This window comes from Ambystoma mexicanum, chromosome 3q (assembly GCF_040938575.1).
Source record: "Ambystoma mexicanum isolate Mex_15411 chromosome 3q, UKY_AmexF1_1, whole genome shotgun sequence".
Classification (NCBI taxonomy): Eukaryota; Metazoa; Chordata; class Amphibia; order Caudata; family Ambystomatidae; genus Ambystoma; species Ambystoma mexicanum.
This window is the reverse complement of record NC_090926.1, coordinates 230,148,077-230,169,079: the sequence shown is the minus strand read 5'-3', so window position 1 is coordinate 230,169,079 and position 21,003 is coordinate 230,148,077. Positions and strand designations below refer to the sequence as shown.

The following is a 21,003-nucleotide window of genomic DNA, read 5'->3' as shown; positions in this document are numbered from 1 at the left end:
GACTAGAATTATACTATAAGCAAGCCATACCAGTGGCACTCTACGGGACAGAGCTGTGAGGCTATTCCAAATCGGTACCGCTGTCAAGTACTGAGAATACATTCTTGAAAAAGTTATTGCTGCTACCTACAAGTGCCCTGACATCCCTGGTGCTAGTGCTCCTTATGTTTTTTCCATGGCCGACCAGGTCTCTCTCAAACCAGTATTTTAATGGGTCAGACTATGGTCTGTACCGGCCCTGACAACTTACCGGGAGGCATTGAATTTCTTTTTTACTTTTGGAAGGGGCAAACAGCTGCGGCTGGCTGGCCCACTTAAAGAATCTATTTCATATGTACGTGGTACGAGAGCCCTCTGGGATAATCCACTGAATTGTAATAATTCCATCAAAACTGAGCTTAAATCAAAGGCAAGGGAGAAAGCTATGGAAAGGACGGAAGCCCAAATGGCCTCCCTGAAGAATGCAGAGTTTCCACGCAGTAAAATGACAGGAAACTCACTGAGCTTCCTTGATGAAATTCAACCCTCCGATGAGCGTTCTCTGTACGTACAAATGAGGCTGGGGATATTGGACATAGCATGGTATACTCGCACATGGTAAATAACGAGATCTGGGCTAAGCCCACTGTGTGCTTCTACCAACGAAGCATTAACACATTTTATGCAAATATGCCCTGTTACTACAGACTTAAGGAGAGTGTACCTGAAACCATTATGCACCACGCTGGGACTGCGTGACACGAAGGTAGCTATGCAACTTTTTATGTGCTCATTCAACAGGAAAATGGAGTCTTGTTATTAAGGCAGTGACACATGGGAAGTCTTAGAGTTTGCTAACATGCTCTCCTAAAAGCATTCTTGTTGAAGATGTAATACTTTTTTTGACTGGTGTTTTACGACTTGCTCTGTTAAACTGATAGTTCGATACAGATGCTATGCGGATGACACTCGGCCTCTTTTCAGGATCACCTCTGCCACCTCTTTTCATCTCGGACTGTCTGCTATCCAGGAGTGGTGTGACACCAACGATCTCTGCTTTTATGCCAGTTAGACAGATTCTCCTCATCAGCACACATGTACCCTCCTTTCCAGTCACTCTCTGGCCGGCATCCCTTAGCCCCCTTCCTGCTTAGCTAAGGACCTCTGTGTCATCTTTGACTCCACACCCTCCTTTTTTCCTCACATCTCTGACGTCTCTAAGAAGTCAAACTTCCAACTCATCTCCTCAGAGGTATTCTTCCTTTCCTCTCCTTCACCCAGAAGCTGACTGTCTCTAGAGCTCTGGTTCTCTCTAGGCTGGACTACTTTAACAGCATCTTTCTAAATCTGCCTGCTTCTACTCTCTGCCCTCTGCAACTCATCCTGAACAGGACCGCAAGACTGGTCCTTCGCCTCAAGCCCAGGGATCGTATAGTATCTCTCCAGCACTGAAATCTCTGCATTGGCTCCGAGTTGCTGTAAGGACACTCTGCATTGTCCACAAGGCCTTTTGGGGCTTGGGTCCTCAATACCTCAGACTCTCTTCGTAAATACCTTGCTACTCGAGCTCTTCAATCCTCCAACTCCCTCTGGCTCTATCGGTTCTCCAAGCAACGAGTAGATCTTTCTTCGGCTGGAGCCTCCCTCTGGAACAGCCTCCCTGCTTCTCTGAAACTTGAGGGGATCCATCTCTGGTCCCGGAAGCACCACAAGACCTTCCCCTTTGCTTCTGCCTTCACTCTACCTCTCCGCCTGCTGATTTCCTGTCTGATACTGCACTGGTCACCTGGCTACCCTATGATTTTGGGCCCAGGTCCCTGCCCGCCCAGTTGCACACCCGCACTGCCTCCCACCAACCCTTGCACTTGGGTCTGTATTTGTAACCCTACAGTCCCCCTAGCTGCACTTTTGTACACCAGTCTGCACTTACCTTTGCACCTGCCACCTGCTGGCCGCACTTCTGGTTATTGTTTTGATCTCATGTACAGCAATGCCCCCTCCCCCGGCACTTTTTCCCTCCCACCTCCCCTGCACTTGCGCCATCTCAATGTCACTTGGTCTAGTAAGATCGTTGTCTCTGTCCTCCCTCTGTTCCCTCTACCTTGCCTCGTCGCACCTTGAAACCCTTGTGTATAGGTGCGTTACAAATGCCTTATCATATATGTTTTTTCTTTTTATTATTTTTAACGTTTGTATAACTAATTTATTGTATTTTCTTTTCCTGTATAAATTGTCAAAACTGAGTTTATGCTGAAGGTTTTTATGCCGAATAAAGCTATTACTAATAATAAGTGGCAAAATCTAATTCAGGTGAGGTATCCAGCCCACAAGCCACATGATTGAGAGATCAACTCCAGGCTCATTTGGAGTTTTAACTCCGGGCCAAATGGAGGAGTATCTTCATCCTTTAACCTCAACCTCAACCTCAACCTCTTAAAAAATTGAACTCATTGGGCCTTATTACGAGGTTGGAGGTATCCATGGAGCTGTTAGCTCCATGGCTGCCTCCAAAACCCTTCCAACTCTGCCCTGGTGAATGGAGCAATTACCGGTCCATTCCGAGGTCGGAGGGACCAGTAATTCCCCATTCACCAGGGCCATTCCCCATTCCCCATTCCCATTTGAGCCCCCATAGAGCTCAATGGGAATGCGGAAGGCGCTAATAACAGTACCGCAAATTGCGGTACCGTTATTAGCTCTAGAGTCCCTTTGCGGGTCCCGTCCTTAAAGCCTGCAAAACAAGGCGTTAAGGAAGGACCCGCAAAGGGAACTTGTAGTAGGGAGGTAAGGGATTACCGGCACCGGTGCCCTTACCGGTGCCGGTAATCCCTTACCTTCCACCTCGTAATGAGGCCCATTGACTAAAAAAGTACTTATTGCCAAAAGGTTTGAAAACCTTTGACGAATCTGTCGAAGTCATCGATCGCTTTGAATTAGACGGTGTCAAAGAAGCCAATGAGACTTCCCTCGAGGGAGTGGAGGATGGAGGCTTCGGCTTCGATGAGTCTCGAACCTTCAATAATCTCCCTGCTTCTCGAGGACGCTTTGCTGCTTTCTTGCCTGGGCTCATAGGCGCAGGAGCAGAAGCTTCAACTGACACCCTGTCGGCCTTACGAGGCGCATTCAAAGGGGCAGGAGAAGCCGCCTTCTCAAACACTTTCTAAATTTGGAGGCAGAATTCCTCCCATTCGACTTTAGATGCATACTTACCAGGGAAACTTACCAGTTTCCTATTGGGTGAGGAATCCAGTCTCAAGCGAGAGCGCTTACCATGTTTCGAGCGCTTTTTCTTTCGCTGAAGTGACATATTCCTAAAGTTTCTCATATCCCTCAAGCTTCTTTCGTCCGATGACCTTTTCTTGGATGGAGTGTTAGAAAGAGCCTTGGATGCAGGCCTACCCAGGGTAAACTTCCCTTCCTCACTTTCAAGGCCTTAACAGTCATTGACTGGCAAGAGCGACAAATCGACGACGTGGCCAGTCCCAAGACACCAAAAGGCATATTCGATGGGGATCAGTTATAGAAGTTTGACTGGCAATTGGTAAACCTTTTAAACCCGGTTTTCGGAGTAGACCTCTTCGAAGATAGGATAAACGCAATTTTAAACAATTGAGGATTTTAAACTATTCAAAGCGTGGTGAGCATGCGGAAAAATGTAAGGGGCACGCGCATGTGCTACTTATACCATTGTCAACATCACTGTCGAGAGTGGGGCGCAAGCATCGGAAGGCCACGAGTTGATGAGGCACGCGCGCTATGCTGATGAAAGTTTTCCAAAGGTGCAAGCAGGCTATTGGAGAATATCAAAGATGAGGAATAAGTGATAGGACACAATCCCTTAGAACAGTCCTTTCAGTAATCCATATCATCCATGAAGTTGGAAACAGATGCAGACAAATAAAATCGCCAAAGCATTTTGGATTAAAAAGTCTTATCGGTGCAAATCTAGAACAAACTAGAACAACATAATCCCTCAACCAATAACATCTTTATACATGGGCAATACCTGTCCTTCTCAATTGAGAACGGTCTCTGTGCAAGAAAAAATAAAAATAGATAACAATTGTAATAGCACCCAGTAGAAAACACACCAGATTGACTGAATTGCATTATAGAATCAATTATATCAAAGCCAAGCTGGATGTTTTAGAACATGGTTGGTCTATATGACCATGTTAAGCATCGAGCTAGGCATACATATCTCAGGTTTCGGGGGGTGCTATATTGATATCTTTGGCATTTCAAATGGATCCAAGACATCTGTCTGAATTCATAAATTACCTTAATACGATTGATTCTAGAATTGAATTCATAGACCAACTCAGTACACCAGAAATTAATTTTCTGAATATACTGGTTTCTCCCAGTCCAAATGGTTTTGTGACCAATCTCTACCAAATACCTACAGACAGGAACAACTTGTGAGACTCATTTTTCACCCACCCAACTTGGGTACAATAGAGTAAACTACAGAGGGTGAAAAGTATAGTTAGCAACAACAACCGAGTCAAATTCAAAATTGACAAAAAGATGCGCAAATTCGAACAACAAGGTTGCATTGATGACAAATGAATTCCCTTAAGAAACAAGGTTTGGTCCTACCTAGAAAAACTGCCATGAATATCACTACTAAACGTGACCATCCTAATTTGACTTTGGCTTTGAAATATTCTGTACACAGCAATAGATTTAGAAAAATAATTCTATAACTGATACCAAACATTCATTTAGATATTCACCTGTATTCACATACAAGCACAGTCATCTTAAGGAATCTATGGATGGACACCAGAGGGCCCAAGACATTTTGTGTGAACACAACAAAGGTGCGGCACTTTCCCTTGTTTACACTGCATCAATTGTAACATTATCAAAGGTGACATTGTGTACCAACATAGGAAAGGTGACATTTAAATTTTAAAAAAATGTATGCCTCACTGGATGTTTTAGGAACGCTGTCGTGGAGACAGACCATGCTCTAAAACATCCTTGATACAATTAATTCTAGAATTCAATTCAGTCGAACTAGTGTGTCTTTGAATGGGTGCTATTGCTACTGTTATCTCTATTTTTGTTTTCCTGCACAGAAGCAGATATTATCCACTGAGAACGACAGGTATTACCCACGTACATAAATATAGGTTATTGGTGGAATTTTATTTCTGAGGGTGAGTTTCTTTTGGTTTGTTCTAGATTTGCACTGATGAGGGATTTTCAACCCCAAATACACTGGCCATTTTATTTGTCTGCTTCCGTTTCCAACTTCATGGATGATATGGATTACTTAAAGGACTGTTCTACAACTCTTAGAACTTTTTGAGTCTTCATTTTCAGAAACTTTACAACCTAAGCTGTGAGGACACACGTCCCGAGTCAATTGCTCAGGTTATTTTTCTGGTTATGTTTTACCCAATATTGCCTGTTGAGTGACTTGTGCTCCTATTATTCTTGTTACAGAGTATATATGTCTTACCTGATCTTAGTAGTGGTACTGCCCGCTCCTGTTCTACTGTTGATGCGTTTGGCACCACAATGTTCTGGTGACAACGTACACAAAAGCTTTAGAACACTTTTTTAAAATGAATTATTTTTACAGGGACATGGCATTTCTGGAGACTGGCACCACCGTTTCCGGGGAGCAATGTATGTGGCTATATTGCCTCCAGAAATTTGTGATGCAGGTTTAAAAAGATGGCATGTCATTGTTAACACTGGCAAACACATGAATTTGTGTTTTACTGCAGCAAAAAGGGCATTGCTTTATGCAGGCTGAAATCATCCTCTGTGGATTCATGTACATACTTTTAGATTCAAGCAGCAATCGATGTGCGTTAAAGGAATTGTGTACAATGTTTAAAATTGGCATGATTTGTAATAGAAAGAGTTCTTCTACATCTCTTCATGCCACATTCCATTCACTTCCAAGCCCTGTAATAACAGATGGTGGTATTCTTCCATTTAATGGTACCTTGGCATTTCTTCTAGTGTGATAGTGGCACAAATAAAGAAAGCTCTTCTGTGTCTCTAGTGTTTCTAGCAAGAAGAGCATTTTCCGATTGGCACCAACAGGATTTCCTGCAGTGAAACACTCCTGTATACGGCTAGTGTTAGTACCTCAAATAAAATTATTTCATGGGTTTTTTCCCCAAAGAACTTGCTGCACATTCTATGTATTCTAATCTAATTTCACCCAAAACTGTGCTGCAAGGAAAACTATGAGGAATCATGTTATTCTACACAAACCCACTCCTACCCATAGCCGCCCCCCCCGCCCCCCCATCACCATGGGTGGTTTGGGGCTTGCTATCCTTCACCGCCTGTATTCACCACCTGAGACTGTACAGACAATTTGACAACATACATATGCCAGAGAAGAGGGATGCTTTTTCTGATGTGATGCTACCACGCATGCACACAACTGACCAACTGAATGTAATGGCATTTCTTTTAAATCGAAGGCACAACTAAACGTTATGAAATGTCAATGGTCACCAGGAGTAGGCTGTCACAAACTAGTTCTAAATAAGAACCACATCAAGCATGAGGCAATTCAGAGGATCACCAATCCAACTGAGTTGCGATTATTTGGTTGAAAGAGTGAGTAGGAGAGCAGTGTGGGGGAGGCCAGAGTTGGAGGCCATTGTGGTGGAGGCCCGGCAGGTCTACCCCTTTCCTTGGGAAGGGAGAGGAGAAGGCTTCAAAAAATATACCTAACACCACTAATGTACTAGAATACAAAATAAGCACACGTCAAAATTAAATACTTAGAATCGCAATAAAACCACAGCAAATCCATTATAAGATCACAAAAACTAAAGTGGACAAAAAAAATAAGAAACCCTTAAAAATTCTCAATACCAAATGTTCTTGTAAAAGAGATAATCCACATTTCATTCAGCACTAAAAATGTATAGTATCAAGGGTGCAAAATATTAACCATTAGTAATATGCTTTGAGTCCAGATGAGTCATTCCCAATCTGTTACCAGGCTCTTGATACAAACACTAAGGCTGAAAAGACTGCAACTATCCCTCTGCTACAAAGGAGCTCAACCAACTACTTATTTGGCAGGCACGAATGCCAGAGAAAAAAGTTTTAAAAGAAATAATTAATGGAACGATTCTGTTTCCGCACTACAACAGAGAGCCATCTAAGTTACCACCATGTTTGGTCCCATCCGTATAGAGAGGGAGGTGGCATAGATGCAGACAGTGAAACAATTGCCTTATTTTAGGAAGGAGTAGAGAGGACAACTCCCACTTAAGAGCTCTGATTAAGGCTTATAATTAAACCATCTCCAAATAAAATCCTTTGATTCTGGCTAATGGCTTAAGGAAAGGGTCTAGGATATGCTAAACATCCTGAAGGCCAATGGGGCTCTCCAGACCTTTTTTTCAACGAATGCCAACTAGACAAGTCTGCTTGATTTTTTCAAGCCTGCAAAACTGACAACAAAATGCCAAGGAGGGAGAAGTTGACAGGCAGATGCAGAACACCAGGAGTCTCCGCTGCATTTCATCTTATTTGGAAGGTGAGCCAAAATGTTAGCAGGACACCCAATCAAAAATAAAGGGCTTTCTGCATTTTCAAGTGTGGCGGGAATACATGTGGCCCAAATCACAACCCCAAAGGAACTTGCTGGTCTTGTATTAGCCTTATAGATTGAATAACATTTAAATAACTGACTTGCCCACTCTCCACACAAGAGGTTCCTGCTGGAAACATATTCAAATTCAAATATATTGTGCCTCTCTATTCACATTACTGATCACTTATTCAGGCATCTGTACATATTAAATGCCTTTTAAACAGATCAACACATTTTATTCCAAACGGTTTTTACTTTTCAATGCAATGTATGTATTTTTTGGTTAGCCGAAAAACACTTTATGCGTCGACCCTGGGATATCTGAAAATTGGATTGCTAGGTATATTTAATGCACTTCACTGATTAAGTCAGCTTTTGATGTAGATGTTTCTTTATGCAAGACGCAAATCTTCTTGTCACTGTCCTTGCAATTTAATTTGTGTCTATGGAATTCTTCTGTTATTTTGCAAAAAAGATGTTGATTAATGAAATCAACCACACAGTATATTGAAAAGTAAAAACCTTTTGGAATAAAATGTTATGATCTGTTCATTTAATATGTCCAGATGCCTAAATAAGTGATGAATAATGTGAATAGAGATGACACATATTTAATTGACTTTGAATACGTTTCCAGCAGGAACCTCTAGTTGTGTATCGATGCGTCATTCCCAGTTCCTGTTTGTGAAGGGGGCTATCCCTTTGGTGTAAACTCCACATTACATTGGCTGCATCCCGAGCTAGTGAATCAGGTGCCTTCTTGCTACCACCCTGGCGGTGACATTACCATTCTCTTAAATTCATGTCCAACTTTACGAGTTAACCTCTGCATGCCCATATATACCCACGTACATTCCACGATATGCAGCACGAACTGCATACACATTAAAGGCACAAATGCACTCCCATACTGCAGTGCACATAAGCATTTCAATTACCAATTACAACAACATGAAATCACCTCCCACATGCCCTACTGGGCAATTACCATTTCGGTATCCCTCAATCTGCTGTGTACTGTGTTTTGTAAGCAGCCCAAACAAGCATTTACAGCAACACACCACACCTTCTCACATGCCTATTAGTGTTTTCCCATTCTAAATAACTGCTGTGTATTCTAGCAGCCCATCCAACAATCAATTATAGCAACACGATTGATACAATTTTCTCATATGCATATTGGTTTTTCCCATTCTTATTACTAATTATGACCAGTCACGCAGATCTTACCGTCACTTTGCTCTCGCCTGACCAGCGAATCAGAGCACGCGTCTCATCAGGCCCCTCCGACCAATCCGAGACATGATCCTAAATTATTGCACGCATTTTGGCAAACAGGATCTAATGATCGCTGCGATACACGAGAACACACCGGGCCCTCCAGGTAAGCTAGCTTGCTAGCACTCCGCCAATGCGAGCACCCCCCGTACCCCATAGGGACGCAAAGTTCCAATCCTGAGACTTTACTAGCAGTACACAATGCTCTTCCTTATCTTCCCTCTGCGAACAGCCCTCACTTTATATCAGGTCACTCACTAATTACTAAACTCTCCAAGTGATATCTGCACTGCAACACAGCCTGGACAGCAAGCGCGCCTCACACCACCCTCGACCCCCCCACGGGACTAGATGTAAGAAACAAAGCGCACTGCACTTTCCATTCAGACCCACGGACAAGCCACGGAGACAAGCCACACCGTTAGCAGCCGTTACTTAACCTTGGTATCTCCAGAGCAACCGCTCACATGTGCAATGCAATTGTAACTAGTAATCTAGCTAGCCCCTTAACTATTGATCCTGTCCGAAGGCTTCATTCCCTGCAGGATTCTCCTGACTAGCACCTTACTCCTTCGCTCATCTGACACCCTCTTTCGATACAGGTCAGCTTTACCAATCGTGCCACTTATCACAGCGCTCTTGGTCAAACCATCCATGCATATTACACCAGAGCGCCCGCTCCCCGCAAACGTGCCCCATGCACCCAGCGAGGCATCTAGCGTTCTCATATGCGACGCCTCTGCCAGGCACTGGGACCTCTAGCACTGCACATGACACTGCAAGGTTTGCCCCACCCGATGACTATAACCCACGCCAGGCTAACACGCCAGTGATTGCTCCATCCTCGCCTCCTGCGCAACCAGCCGTGCCCCCCCACTACGGGCCAGGCGACGCACCACATCCACTCAGGCACTCGCACACGTTCACGTTCACACACCCCCAGGCAAGAGGCCCCCTGGCACACATAGGTCAAACTTTCCCTAAAACACAAACTTAATTCACTAAACTGTGGGATCACATCACACATTACACCCACATGGTTCCAATTGGGTACACTTTCATGACACCCCCCCATTCACTATTTCCCTCCTGTCTTTTCATTCCAGAAGCTAATCAGCACCCTATCCAAGGACCCTACCTAGTCTTATACTCTTCTGGTAAGAACCAACAATTCTAGACCTTCTTAGTATTTGTAGGTGCTTGCCCACAATTCATCTAACACCATCTTCCCTCCTTTTCTCTCGCCCTTGGTGCAACTTTCTCCCTTGTTAATCATACCGCATGTGTTGGCACTACTATCGTAATGTGTATAATTGAATTTGTGCATTTTTGTCACCCCACAACCACCTTATTGTCAACTGTATGTGTAATTATGAAATTTTAAATGTATAAAATGTAACACCTACTAGGGGTCTAACAAACAATTGCCAATTCATGGCAATTTACCTCACCACCATCACGCAATGTTATCCAGCCTTGATAAAGACCCCTGGTCGAAACACGTGTTGGCTTTTTCTCATACAAATGTTAAAATACTTGCTTGCAAGATTGTGGCAACCATTTGCCATTTTAAAAAACATTGAAAAAAACAACATGAAACCATAACTGTTCACAGAAGTGATTCCGTGATCAAACATTTAGGCATCACTGAAACAATTGACAACAGTCTGATTCAGCGCCCTTATCACCAGGCATCCAACAAGTATGCCTTCTTGGATGGCTCAGGCTTCTGAGACTAAAACTAATCGGCAAATAGTCATACTGTTGGGCCTTCAGTTTTGTTGCTACCGAGACACTAATATGTATGCCCATGTACATTTCTAGCTGGGGTGGGATTCATGAATGAAATAGCAAACATCCATTTCCAACGTAATGTCCATTTGTAGTGCAAGATATTTCTAGAGCAAAGTCTGCATGTGCCATCCAAATTTTCAAATTCCACTGCAGGCTGGCCTTCAGCTAGAAATCGCCTGTGCTAATAAGATTTCCAGTAATGACTGTTAGAAATTGTAATTTTTCCTTTTCTAGAATGAGGCCAGTATGTCATGGAAATTGGAAAAGGTTAGTGCAAACAATTTCGAGCGTAATTCCACTTACATAAGAAGTAATTTGAAAACATTTCTAGTGCACTCTTCCATGCAATAGAAATAGTCTTCAATTTCTATTTTCACGAGGGCAGGTTATCAAGTGTCTCTGGTGGTATTCTGAATGACTGAGTGACCCACGAATATTTGAGCATGACTAGCCATTATACATTTAACATGTAAAATTCCATAAGCAAACAGATGTTTTTGATGAACTTATTTCAATAATTTTGCCTATTTTAACATCTATGGTGAGAACAAAGCTTTAGGTTACACAAAATGCCCATCTTTTTGCATTTTTAGGAATCATCATCATCATCAGGGCGGACCCACCTCTATAAAATCCAAAACACTTTTTTCATGGGTGCCGCGGGCGTTGAGGGGAATGGTGGTGAACGGAGTAGAAATCTTAGTTTTTGTTCTATGGTCCACCCATTATAGTTAATGGAGGAATATTAACTTTTTACATATCTTTATGAGGCAAATAAAAGGTGAACATTCTTATGTAATTAAGCAAAGGTGTTTCTATTACGTTTCAAGGAATGAATAAGATTGTAATACTTGCATTATGTTATAACCATCACATAAAGTTACCATATGTTTCTTCCCCTAGGAAAAGATTTTACAAATCTTCAATACATTGCATAAGATCTCTCCATTAATGTACTGCCTACTATACGAATCTAACTTTAAAGTTATAAAAGAAATACAAAAATAAGTCTTGAGCTTATTTTATGCCCTTTAACAATGTTGGAAAATTCTAGAGATTTGCAAATGACCATCCTTTCGTAGAATTAGAAGCTACTTAAGAGGATTCAGGCTTGAAATGGAACCTAATGAAGAGCAAGCAAAAGTGCTGCTTCCAGTCTGACGGATTGCATTAAAGAAACAAAAAGGAAGTCTGTGGAAGACGTGAAACATTCCCTGTTAGCAGATCAATGGGGAAAAGGGAGGGCACTTGGACACCTGCCTAAAAGCTGCTGGGCGATGAACTGCCTAGACATAAAATGCTTTTCAGTGGGAGTAGACTGAACATAAAGGTACTTTTCCTAGATCCTCAGCTGCAGCTCCTGCTACTAGCTGAATCATCGTGTCACAAGGTGCTGCAGGGCCTCCAGAAGAAAGGGACCTTCAGGCCACCTACAATGAACTATGGTGGTCCTCAAGATGGTGATTAGCAGAGCTATGAGCTTATTATAGGACATCGCTAGACTTGTGTGAGCTAGTGCCAATCTGCTTTTTAATGATTTCTGTTGTAAACATACGATTGCTATACTTTATTTCTAAATGTGAAACTAGAGGTGTGCAATCAAGTACCATCAATATTTCTGGCAGCAGGGCCTGGGTTTCCCCTTGCTGTGTCTCCATCACCATCCTCTTGAACATCCCCTTGCTCCGAGTCTTTATTGTCCAACTTGTTAATGAGTTTGTTCAAAGTGGAGGCCAGATATTTGGATGCTTGCTTCCGGTCAAACTCTCCTTTCAGGCCCTCGGCAGCTAACTCCTCCCGGGTCTGAAAATGAGGCACATAACAAAACGTGTTCAAGCTCCACTGAAGGTGTTAATTTGTTCATTTTACAAACAATTGAATATGAAAAGGAAAAGGTCTGACGCAGTGTTAGTCAAGTTTTAAAAGCACACAAAGTCCAGGTTTTTATGCCTTTCTTTGCACTAATATTATGCTAGGAGGAACAATGCATTGCATTTCAAAGTCTCATACTGTAATGAAATGGTGGTCAGAGAGAAATTAATAAAATAAAAGAACAAGTTACTCTCTAACCTGGTAACGTTCTTTCGATGGGATGGTCCGACGACGTATTCCATATCTATGACAGTAATCACCACAGTTGTGCTGCTTCGGAAAATCTTTAGGCATCTGCGTCGATACGCCCTCCACGAGGGCCTCCGTCGAGCTGACGTCACCGGATGTTATAAGTAGGACGCACGACGCCCGTAGCCTCAGATTGATATGGAGTCTGGACTCCAACAGAGACCAATGACCGCTGACTGTCAGCTCGTTGGCATGAGCTCCCCATCCCGTGAGGGATGCGTCCGTCACGATCATCACCTCCGGACAGGGCAGCCAAAATGGAGCCCCCCTCATCAGATTGCCTTTGTCGGCCCACCACAGAAGGTCCTGAGGGAGGAGGGCGGCACCTGAACGGGGTCCGACATCCTGCCGGAGGTCTGTGACCACTGCATCTTGAGAGCCCACTGCAAAGATCTCATCCGCAGTCGGGCCTCTGGCACCAGAAGAATGCAGGATGCCATGAGGCTGAGGAGCCTCAAGAACTCGAACGCTGGGAGACTCTGGGCATGTTGAAACTTGTGTACCATCTGCTGAATGTGAAGAGCCCTCACCTGGGGAGGAAAACACTGCCCCAGGGACGTGTCGAGCACTGCTCCGATGTACTGGAGCCGCCGAGATGGCGTCAAGTGAGACTTCTTTAAGTTGAGGGAGAAGCCCAGCTTGTGAAGGGAGTGGCAGGTGACGGACAAATGATCCAGGACTTGCTCGGGAGAGCGCGCCTTGATCAATCAATCGTCCAGGTAGGGGTAGACGTGAATCCCCCCCTTCCCTGAGATGCGCTGCCACAACCACCATGAGCTTGGTGAAAACCCTCGGGCGGAGGTCAATCCGAACGGCAGGACCCGAAACTGAAAGTGCTAGTCGCCAACCGCGAACCTCAGGTACTTCTTGTGCTTTGGATGGATCGGCACATGAAAATAAGCGTCCTTCAGGTCGAGAGACACCAACCAGTCCTGAAGTCGAAGGGCCTGGAGGACTTGAGAAAGAGTAACCATCTTGAACTTGTCCTTCCTGAGGAACTTGTTCAAACCGCGCAAGTCCATGATGGGTCTACCATCCCTTGTTCCTCTCCGCTGCAGGCACCAGTTCTATGGCAACTTTCTCTGCAGGGATTGAATTTCCTGCGCAAGGAGCGGATCCAGACTCTTCAAAGAGAGGTTCCCTGATGGATTGTCGTGAGGCCTCTGCCGGAAAGGAAGACAGTAGCCGTGGGCTATGATCTCGAGAACCTACACATCTGAAGTAATGGCATGCCATTCTACCAGATGCTGCGCCAGCCTTCCCCCAAACGGAGAAGCATGGGCCTCATGACTGAGCTGAAGTGGCTGCTGCGGTGCCTGAGGGCAAAGAGGCAACTGCACGCGCGGCGTTGGCACCTTGAGTACCTTGTTTCCCACCTCTGGCACTCCTACTGTTGCCCCTTTGACTTGCAGCTCCTCTCGATTTACTAAAGGATGAGTAATAACGAAAGGAACCTCCCCTCCATTGCTGTCCCCTAGGACCAAAAGGCAGCGGTTGGTGAACTGCAGCGCTCAACGACTTTGCTGCAGCTTTCGAGATCTGCAACCTCTCAAGGCTCGTCAGCCTTGCTGCCAAAAAGATGTTCACCATCAAAGGGCATGTTGAGGAGCCGGGCTTGCACATCCGGAGCAAAACCCGACTTCCGCAACCACGCAAACCTGCGCATTACGGTGCTCGCCACCATGGACAGGCTGACGCAATCAACCATGTCCAAACCCGACTGAACAGATTCACACATGGCGTCCTTGCCATCCTGCACGATAGCAAGGAAACCTTCCAGTTCCTCCCCTTTGGGAATATGATCAGCCGCTAGGGAAATACAGTTCCACAGAGTGTGCGTGAAACGAGAAAAGGCACAAACCGAGTTGGCAGCCTGAAGCACGATACCCCCAGAAGAAAATACCTTCTTCGCCCAGCCGTCAAAACGTTTGTCGTCCCTATCAGGAGGGATGGTAGGGTATGATGCCTGCTTTGCGGGGGCCGTAGCCGCCTGCACCACCAAACTCTCCGGAGTAGGGTGTCAAGTAGCAGGGGTTGCCACTTGCTGGGCGATATTTCTTCAGCAAGGACTTGCTCATTGCCGGGAGACTCTCCGGAGAAGTCCAAGCCGCATCCACCCTTCTCTGCAAGGCCTTATGGAATGGCAGCACCGGGTCAGTTGGAGGACCTTGGTCCAAGATATCAGTCAGGTCATCCTGCTGAAAATCCCCAGGGGGGGTAGGTATTCAGTGACCCTCGACATGAGGCGCCGATATGAAGATTCGGCATGGGTGCCAGGCTCCGGCCTACCAAACTCCACCTCCGGAGAGGTGTCCAGACCACTTGCGTCATGCAGCGAATGACGCAGGTCCTCAAGTTGACTGTGACCAGAAACAATGTCATCAGGAACCAATGCAGTAACCTCACCTTCCTCAGACCCCTCATCCACCTCAGAAATATATTCTAGAGGCTATAAAGAGGGTACAGAAAAAGGCACAAAGACATGTTTAGCCTTATCCATCGCCTTTCTTGGGGGTACCACCATGCCACGGGGTACCTCTGACAAGGCTGCCTTGAAAGGGGTCGAGGGAGTCGACGGAATGGGCGTCGACACAGGCCTCGAGGGCGGAGCCCCGAGCGTGTCTCTCAACAGCCTAGGCGTCAATGACTTCCTCGGAGGCGGGGCCTCGAGACGGTCAACGACCTCGGCGCCGCCGGCGTCGATGTCTTCTTCGAAGACTTCAGTGTCTCGCGGTCTCAATGGCGTTGAGGACCGGGACCTGGAACGGGCATGCCTAGAGCGACCATCCTTGTCCGACCGGGACCTCGAAGGTGCTCGGTGGTCATGACGACTGCTCGAGCCTGAAGGCGGACGAGCGGTATCTCTAGCGTGGCCTCGACCAGCATCCTCAGACGGCGCGGCCGGACCGGAGCTCTGCGATTGAAAAATCGCCAACATCTCCTTTCGGAACGAATCCCATTCCTCTGGAGTGGAATGCTTGTTGGGACAAGCTACCCGCCGACGGGCGGAGTCCTCGGAAGAGGACGGGGAAGGCGACCTATGAAGGCGCTTCCTGGAGTGCCTCGAAGAAGCAGAGGAATGGCGGGACCGACTCCCAGACCGAGAACCCCCAGACTCACGACGACGATGCAGAGAGTCGCCCCTCGAATCGTCCGTCGAAAGACCAGTGGAACGCGACTTCCGGGGCTTGGCCACCTTACCGACCGACAGCTTCTTCTTACGCTTCTTACGCTCCCGCAAAGCCTTCGCAAAAAAAACTGAACTGAGGCTACGGACGTCGTGCGTCCTACTTTTAAATTCCGGTGACGTCGGCTCGACGGAGGCCCTCGAGGACGGTGTATATACGTCATCGACGCAGAAAGATTTTCCGAAGCAGCACAGCTGTGGCGATTACGGTCATAGATATGGAATACGTCGGAGGACCCAATCCCCTCGAAAGAACTCACACTGGACATTTCCTGCTCATAGAAAAAGAAACAAATCTCAATTTTAAATGGAACGGAGGAAGTATGGAATGCAGGCATGGAGCAACCACCTTACCCGCAAAGGCAAAAATGTGGCACGACAGAAGACACACCAAAGTATGCATTAAACGATTCACAAGTCTAACATTGTTTTGAATTCCTTTTTTGGAAGGTACACATTCACATGAAATAGTTACTTGAAATATGTTCACAAAAAAAGCACGAGCCAGTAAGTTTTTTTATTTTTTTAATTTTAGAAACCTCTTAAGAAGAACGCCTTAAAGAGACCTTATTTAAAAGCAGGGTGTGCAGTTTCCCCATTTACAACACAGGTTCTTATTCAGTGTGCATAAAAAGGTAATTGCTAAAAGAAGCCTTCAGTTCTTTTAAATAGAATGTTTGTCTGCATCTTCCCGGCAGTCTCACCCAGATAATTACCTGCAGAAATGTCATTGTCAAATTAATTTAAAGAATTGCACTTGGTGTACGCTAAATCATTAAGTCAGCATTAAGTCAGAGGAATCTATAAGTCTCTTTCAGTTTCTATGCAGTGTCAGGGCTTTGAATGATTTCAATACAAACTCACAGTTTCCCAATGTTAAAAATGTTGCATTTGGGAAAGCCACCAGGGGGCGCGTGGATGGAGGACTCGGGATTGTTTTCCTCCGTGGCCCAGACCCCTAATTCGTAAGGGTGCCCCCGCTTGTGCCCCCTGCTTGCGCCCCCCCTTCCCACGACATGGTTCCATAGCGTCAGGCAAGGACGACGGACTTGAGAGGCTCTTGACAATCTGAAAGATGAGAGATGATCTCTCTCAGAGAGAGGATCTCTGGGAGAGATGATGGGATAGGACTGGTAGTGTCACTGGGGCCGGGGCCTGGATCTCGCCCCCCCACCCCGCTCTAAAGAAGATTTGTGGAGTCTTTGATCTGCGGAGGGGTTGGGTGTCCCTCGACGGGTGCATACTCCCGTTGAGCCCCGCAGCTGGGAGGCTCTGGGGGACCAAGGAGGCCTGAGGAGGAGCGCTGGAGATCGGGCCTGAGCAGGGGCACAGAAGGCTTTAGTCCCTCCTGTGCCTGGAGGTGAGGGGGGGTGACTTGCGGCGCACAGCGGTCCCGGAACACAAGGGACCAAGAGGCGCCGAGTCCCTGGATGCCATTGGTGAGGAGCAGAAACAGTGAACGGTCTGCAGGGTATGGGCCCCCTCCAGAGGGGCATGTGCCCGCCCTGCTGGCATAGGGAGTGATACCCTGCACCAGTGAGGAGGGAGCCCTGATGTCTGGGAGGGGTGTCTCCCCCTGAGCCTGGAACACACTTGAGGAAGTGAACCTACACAGGGGCCCTGGGCTGGGCAGCGGCCCCTGGAGAAACATTGGGCCTGGGATGCGGCCCCCTGTGCCGGGGTCCGCCCAGGTGCTGCTGCACACGGGGCCTTGGGCGCCAGGGAAGTAGTGGGAATCTGGCCCTGAAAGTAAGGAGGAGAGGTGACAGAGGGGGAGAGGAAACCCCTGGAACGCACGAAGGGGAACACCGGGGCCTTGAGTGTGCGGTGGCCGTGACGCAGGTGTGTGGCCCTCAATTCAGGGCGTGTGCCCAACTCCCTCGTCCCACCAAAGAAGATATACAACCACTGGGTAGCTAGTTTGGTGGCCTCTCAGGGGGGGGTGGATATTTCTCTGGACACCGGCACGTCCGAAGTGGCCCCGAGAGCCCTCTGTGACCGTAACAGAAACTCTTCACTGACTGCATCGTTTGGGGATGTCGAGCAATTGCTGGGGTCTCGTGGTAGTCACCGACATGAGGGGGTAGGGTGCGAATCCCTGGGGGCCCAATCTCTGGGGAGGGGCTCTACTTGGGCACAGTAGTGCATGGAGCCTAGAGCCCGGTTGGCAGGGTTTGCATATCCGGGCAAGAGGGAAAGCACCGATTACAATAAAGAGGACGATGGCGGCGGCAGGTGAAGGCTCGATGGCAACGAAGGAGGACGTTGCCTCGCTATTGGAGGAAATCAGGGGCATGAGGGCCGACATCGGGGGAAAAGTGGATAAGATCAATGTCAGGCTTGATAAAATGGAGAGGCTACATGAGGTGGAGCACAACCAGTCTTCGCTGGACACCATGGAAACCCAAATGGACATCCGGCTCTGAAATAGAGCAAAGGGAAGTGGAGATGGTCCCAAAGATGGACGATTTCGAAAATCGCAAAAGGAGGCCCAACCTCTTTTTTGGGGGTCCCAAAGGAGTGAGAGAGCGGAAAGGAATCTCAAGAGAATAATCCACAAAATCACGAAACTCCTCTTAGACGAAAAAAAAGATCGAAAGAGTACATAGAGCTGGCGGCCAGTCGGGAGGTCCAAGATCAGTGTTAGTGTGCTTTCACAATTATTCAAACAGACTTAAGATCCTAGACAACGCGAAAGGGCCGGTGACGTTGGGTATGGCGAGGATCAGTATATCCCAGGACTTGTCCTCTCTCACCCTCGCAAAGAGGCACTTCTAACTACCCCTGACAAAGTGGCTGAATGGAAAAGGTGTGCACTACCGATGGGGATTTTCGCTCTCCATTTCTTATGAACTTGACAGGCAGAAGTACAGGCTGGCAACGGAGGAAGAAATCCATACAGCTACAAGAGAGTTACTGGGATCCCAGAGAAAGACCGGAGGAGACAGAGGATGGCGAGTTAAGGGTCCGAAGAGGAGAAAAATCCCGGCCTCTAGGAAATTTATGAAGCTCAACGCCTCCCCTCCGAACACATCCTGAATATATTCCAGGAGATGACAAGGAGACGATTTAGGGAGACCTTTATATATAAGTGAGGTCCACTATGGGAGCAAAAGAGAAAACACAGTCGTACATTGGGGGCTGCAAAGGAGGGAGTTCGGGGGGGGGGGGGGGGTGAAGAGGTCGGACAGGGTGGCTCTTGCAATGTTCACCAGTGTAATAGGGCTTGTAGAGCTCGGGGTGGGGGGGGCTTCCTTTTTTCGCATTGAGAATCTATGTGAACACAGGTCTTGCTTATGGCTGCGATAGTGGGAACTGGTAAGGGCGACAGTCTGTGTGTATGTACGTTGAATGTTAAGGGGCTCAACTCTCCCACGAAGAGGTCACTTGTCGCCAGAGAGTTCAAGAGATGAGGGATTGATGTCCTATTCCTACAAGAAACTAGATATCAGAGGGGTGACCAACGAAAGATCCCTGTGGTCTTATAGGGGGTGAATATTGGGGGTCGGAAATTTCCACAAAGGCAGGAGTGGGAATTCTGGTACGGATGAGGTCACAAAGAGGTAGTCAAACACGGAGGGGAGGTCCCTGCTGATATCGGGTCTGATCCAGGAAATAAGGGTTACCTTTACAACAATGTATGCCCAAAACCAGGGTCAGAAGTGATTCCTCCAAAGGACTCTAGAGAAAATAATGGGGGAGGCCCAGGGGCACCTTATACTTCCGGAGACGAGGGGAGGGGCCTTCAATTTCTGGATGGATGCAACTCTGGATAGGCAGGCTAGGTGCAAAGAAAATGGTGAACACCAGGGACGGGGAGAAGTGAAGCTCTGTATGGCCATGGAGCTCTATGGTCTGAGGGACATTTGGAGGCACTTTCTATCCCGCCCCACACAGTACACTCATGAGAGAAGACTACCGGCATGTATCGAGGGACCTATAGGAGGTAATGGGGGACTCCGGGATTCACCCAATCTCGTGGTCAGACCACGACATGGTCTCTGCAGACATCAACTGGGAGGGATTATGCCCCAGGAACTCCAAGTGGAGATGTAATGAGTCATTGAGGAAGGACCCGGTCTTGAAGGAAGAAATGGAGAATGGAATTAGAGACTTTTTTTGCTATTAATGAAACAGGGGAGGTGAGAAAGGGCATGTTATGGGTCGCGGCTAAAGCCATGTGGAGGGGCATGCTGATCGAGGAGGGGGCCCATAAGAAAAGGGAGCCTGTCCTCATGGAGAAAAGATTAAGGAGTAAAATGGGAGCTCTGGAGAGGCTCACTCAGTTATCACTCGCAGATAGACATGAGTGTCTTCTGGAAGCTAGGGGCTTGAGAGAACAATTAAAATTGTTGGAAGAGGGGAAGATAGTCCGTGACCTACAGTTTCTTAAACAGAACTTTTACGAGAAAGGAGATAGCGATGACGACCTCCTGGCTGCACGACTACGGGGACAGCAGGCCGAGAGATGGGTCACTGAGATGGAGGGAGGGGACGATAGTGAAATAGGTATGGCAGAGGGTATTCAAGAAGCGCTCGCCTCATTTGAGCTCATATGAGGCTTTATATAGCAGTGAGGAAAAGGCTCCCATTGGAGGGGGGAATTGATTAATATCATGAAGGCTCCCACCTCTCTTCCCTACTGGAGATCGAAGCAGAGGCCATGGAGGCCGGAATTACAGGGGAGGAAATCCAGAGTCATAGGGCGCCTCAGGCTGTGAAAGGCACCTGGTGAGGACTGTTTCACCCCAGGCTTCTAGAAAACCTCAGCGGTCCTGCTCCCCTTCTTGACACTACATTTCAGTCATATTTTGGAGACAGGGAGAGAACCCGACTCCTCCTTACAGTGATACCTAAGGAAGGCATGGACCCTAGATATTGTGGTTCCTACCACCCTATCTCACTACTCAACATTGACACCAAAATCTATGCCAGGGTTATCGCAAGACTAGAGTGTCACTTACCGAAATTGGTGCACTCTGACCAAGTGGGTTTTGTTGGGGGACAGCAGGGAGCGGATACCATGAGAAAAACAAATCAGTCTTCTCTTGGTAGA

General features: G+C 46.9%; 1 protein-coding gene across 3 annotated transcripts in view; it reads right to left on the bottom strand.

Moving 5' to 3' along the window:
• The window catches only part of OS9 (OS9 endoplasmic reticulum lectin), a 596,790-nt gene that overhangs the window by 273,971 nt on the left and 301,816 nt on the right, over positions 1-21,003 (bottom strand). For all 3 annotated transcript variants that reach the window (XM_069653613.1, XM_069653616.1, XM_069653615.1), the window contains exon 10: positions 12,247-12,442. In XM_069653613.1, the coding sequence (XP_069509714.1) occupies positions 12,247-12,442 (196 nt within the window). The remainder of the gene's footprint in view (positions 1-12,246; positions 12,443-21,003) is intronic.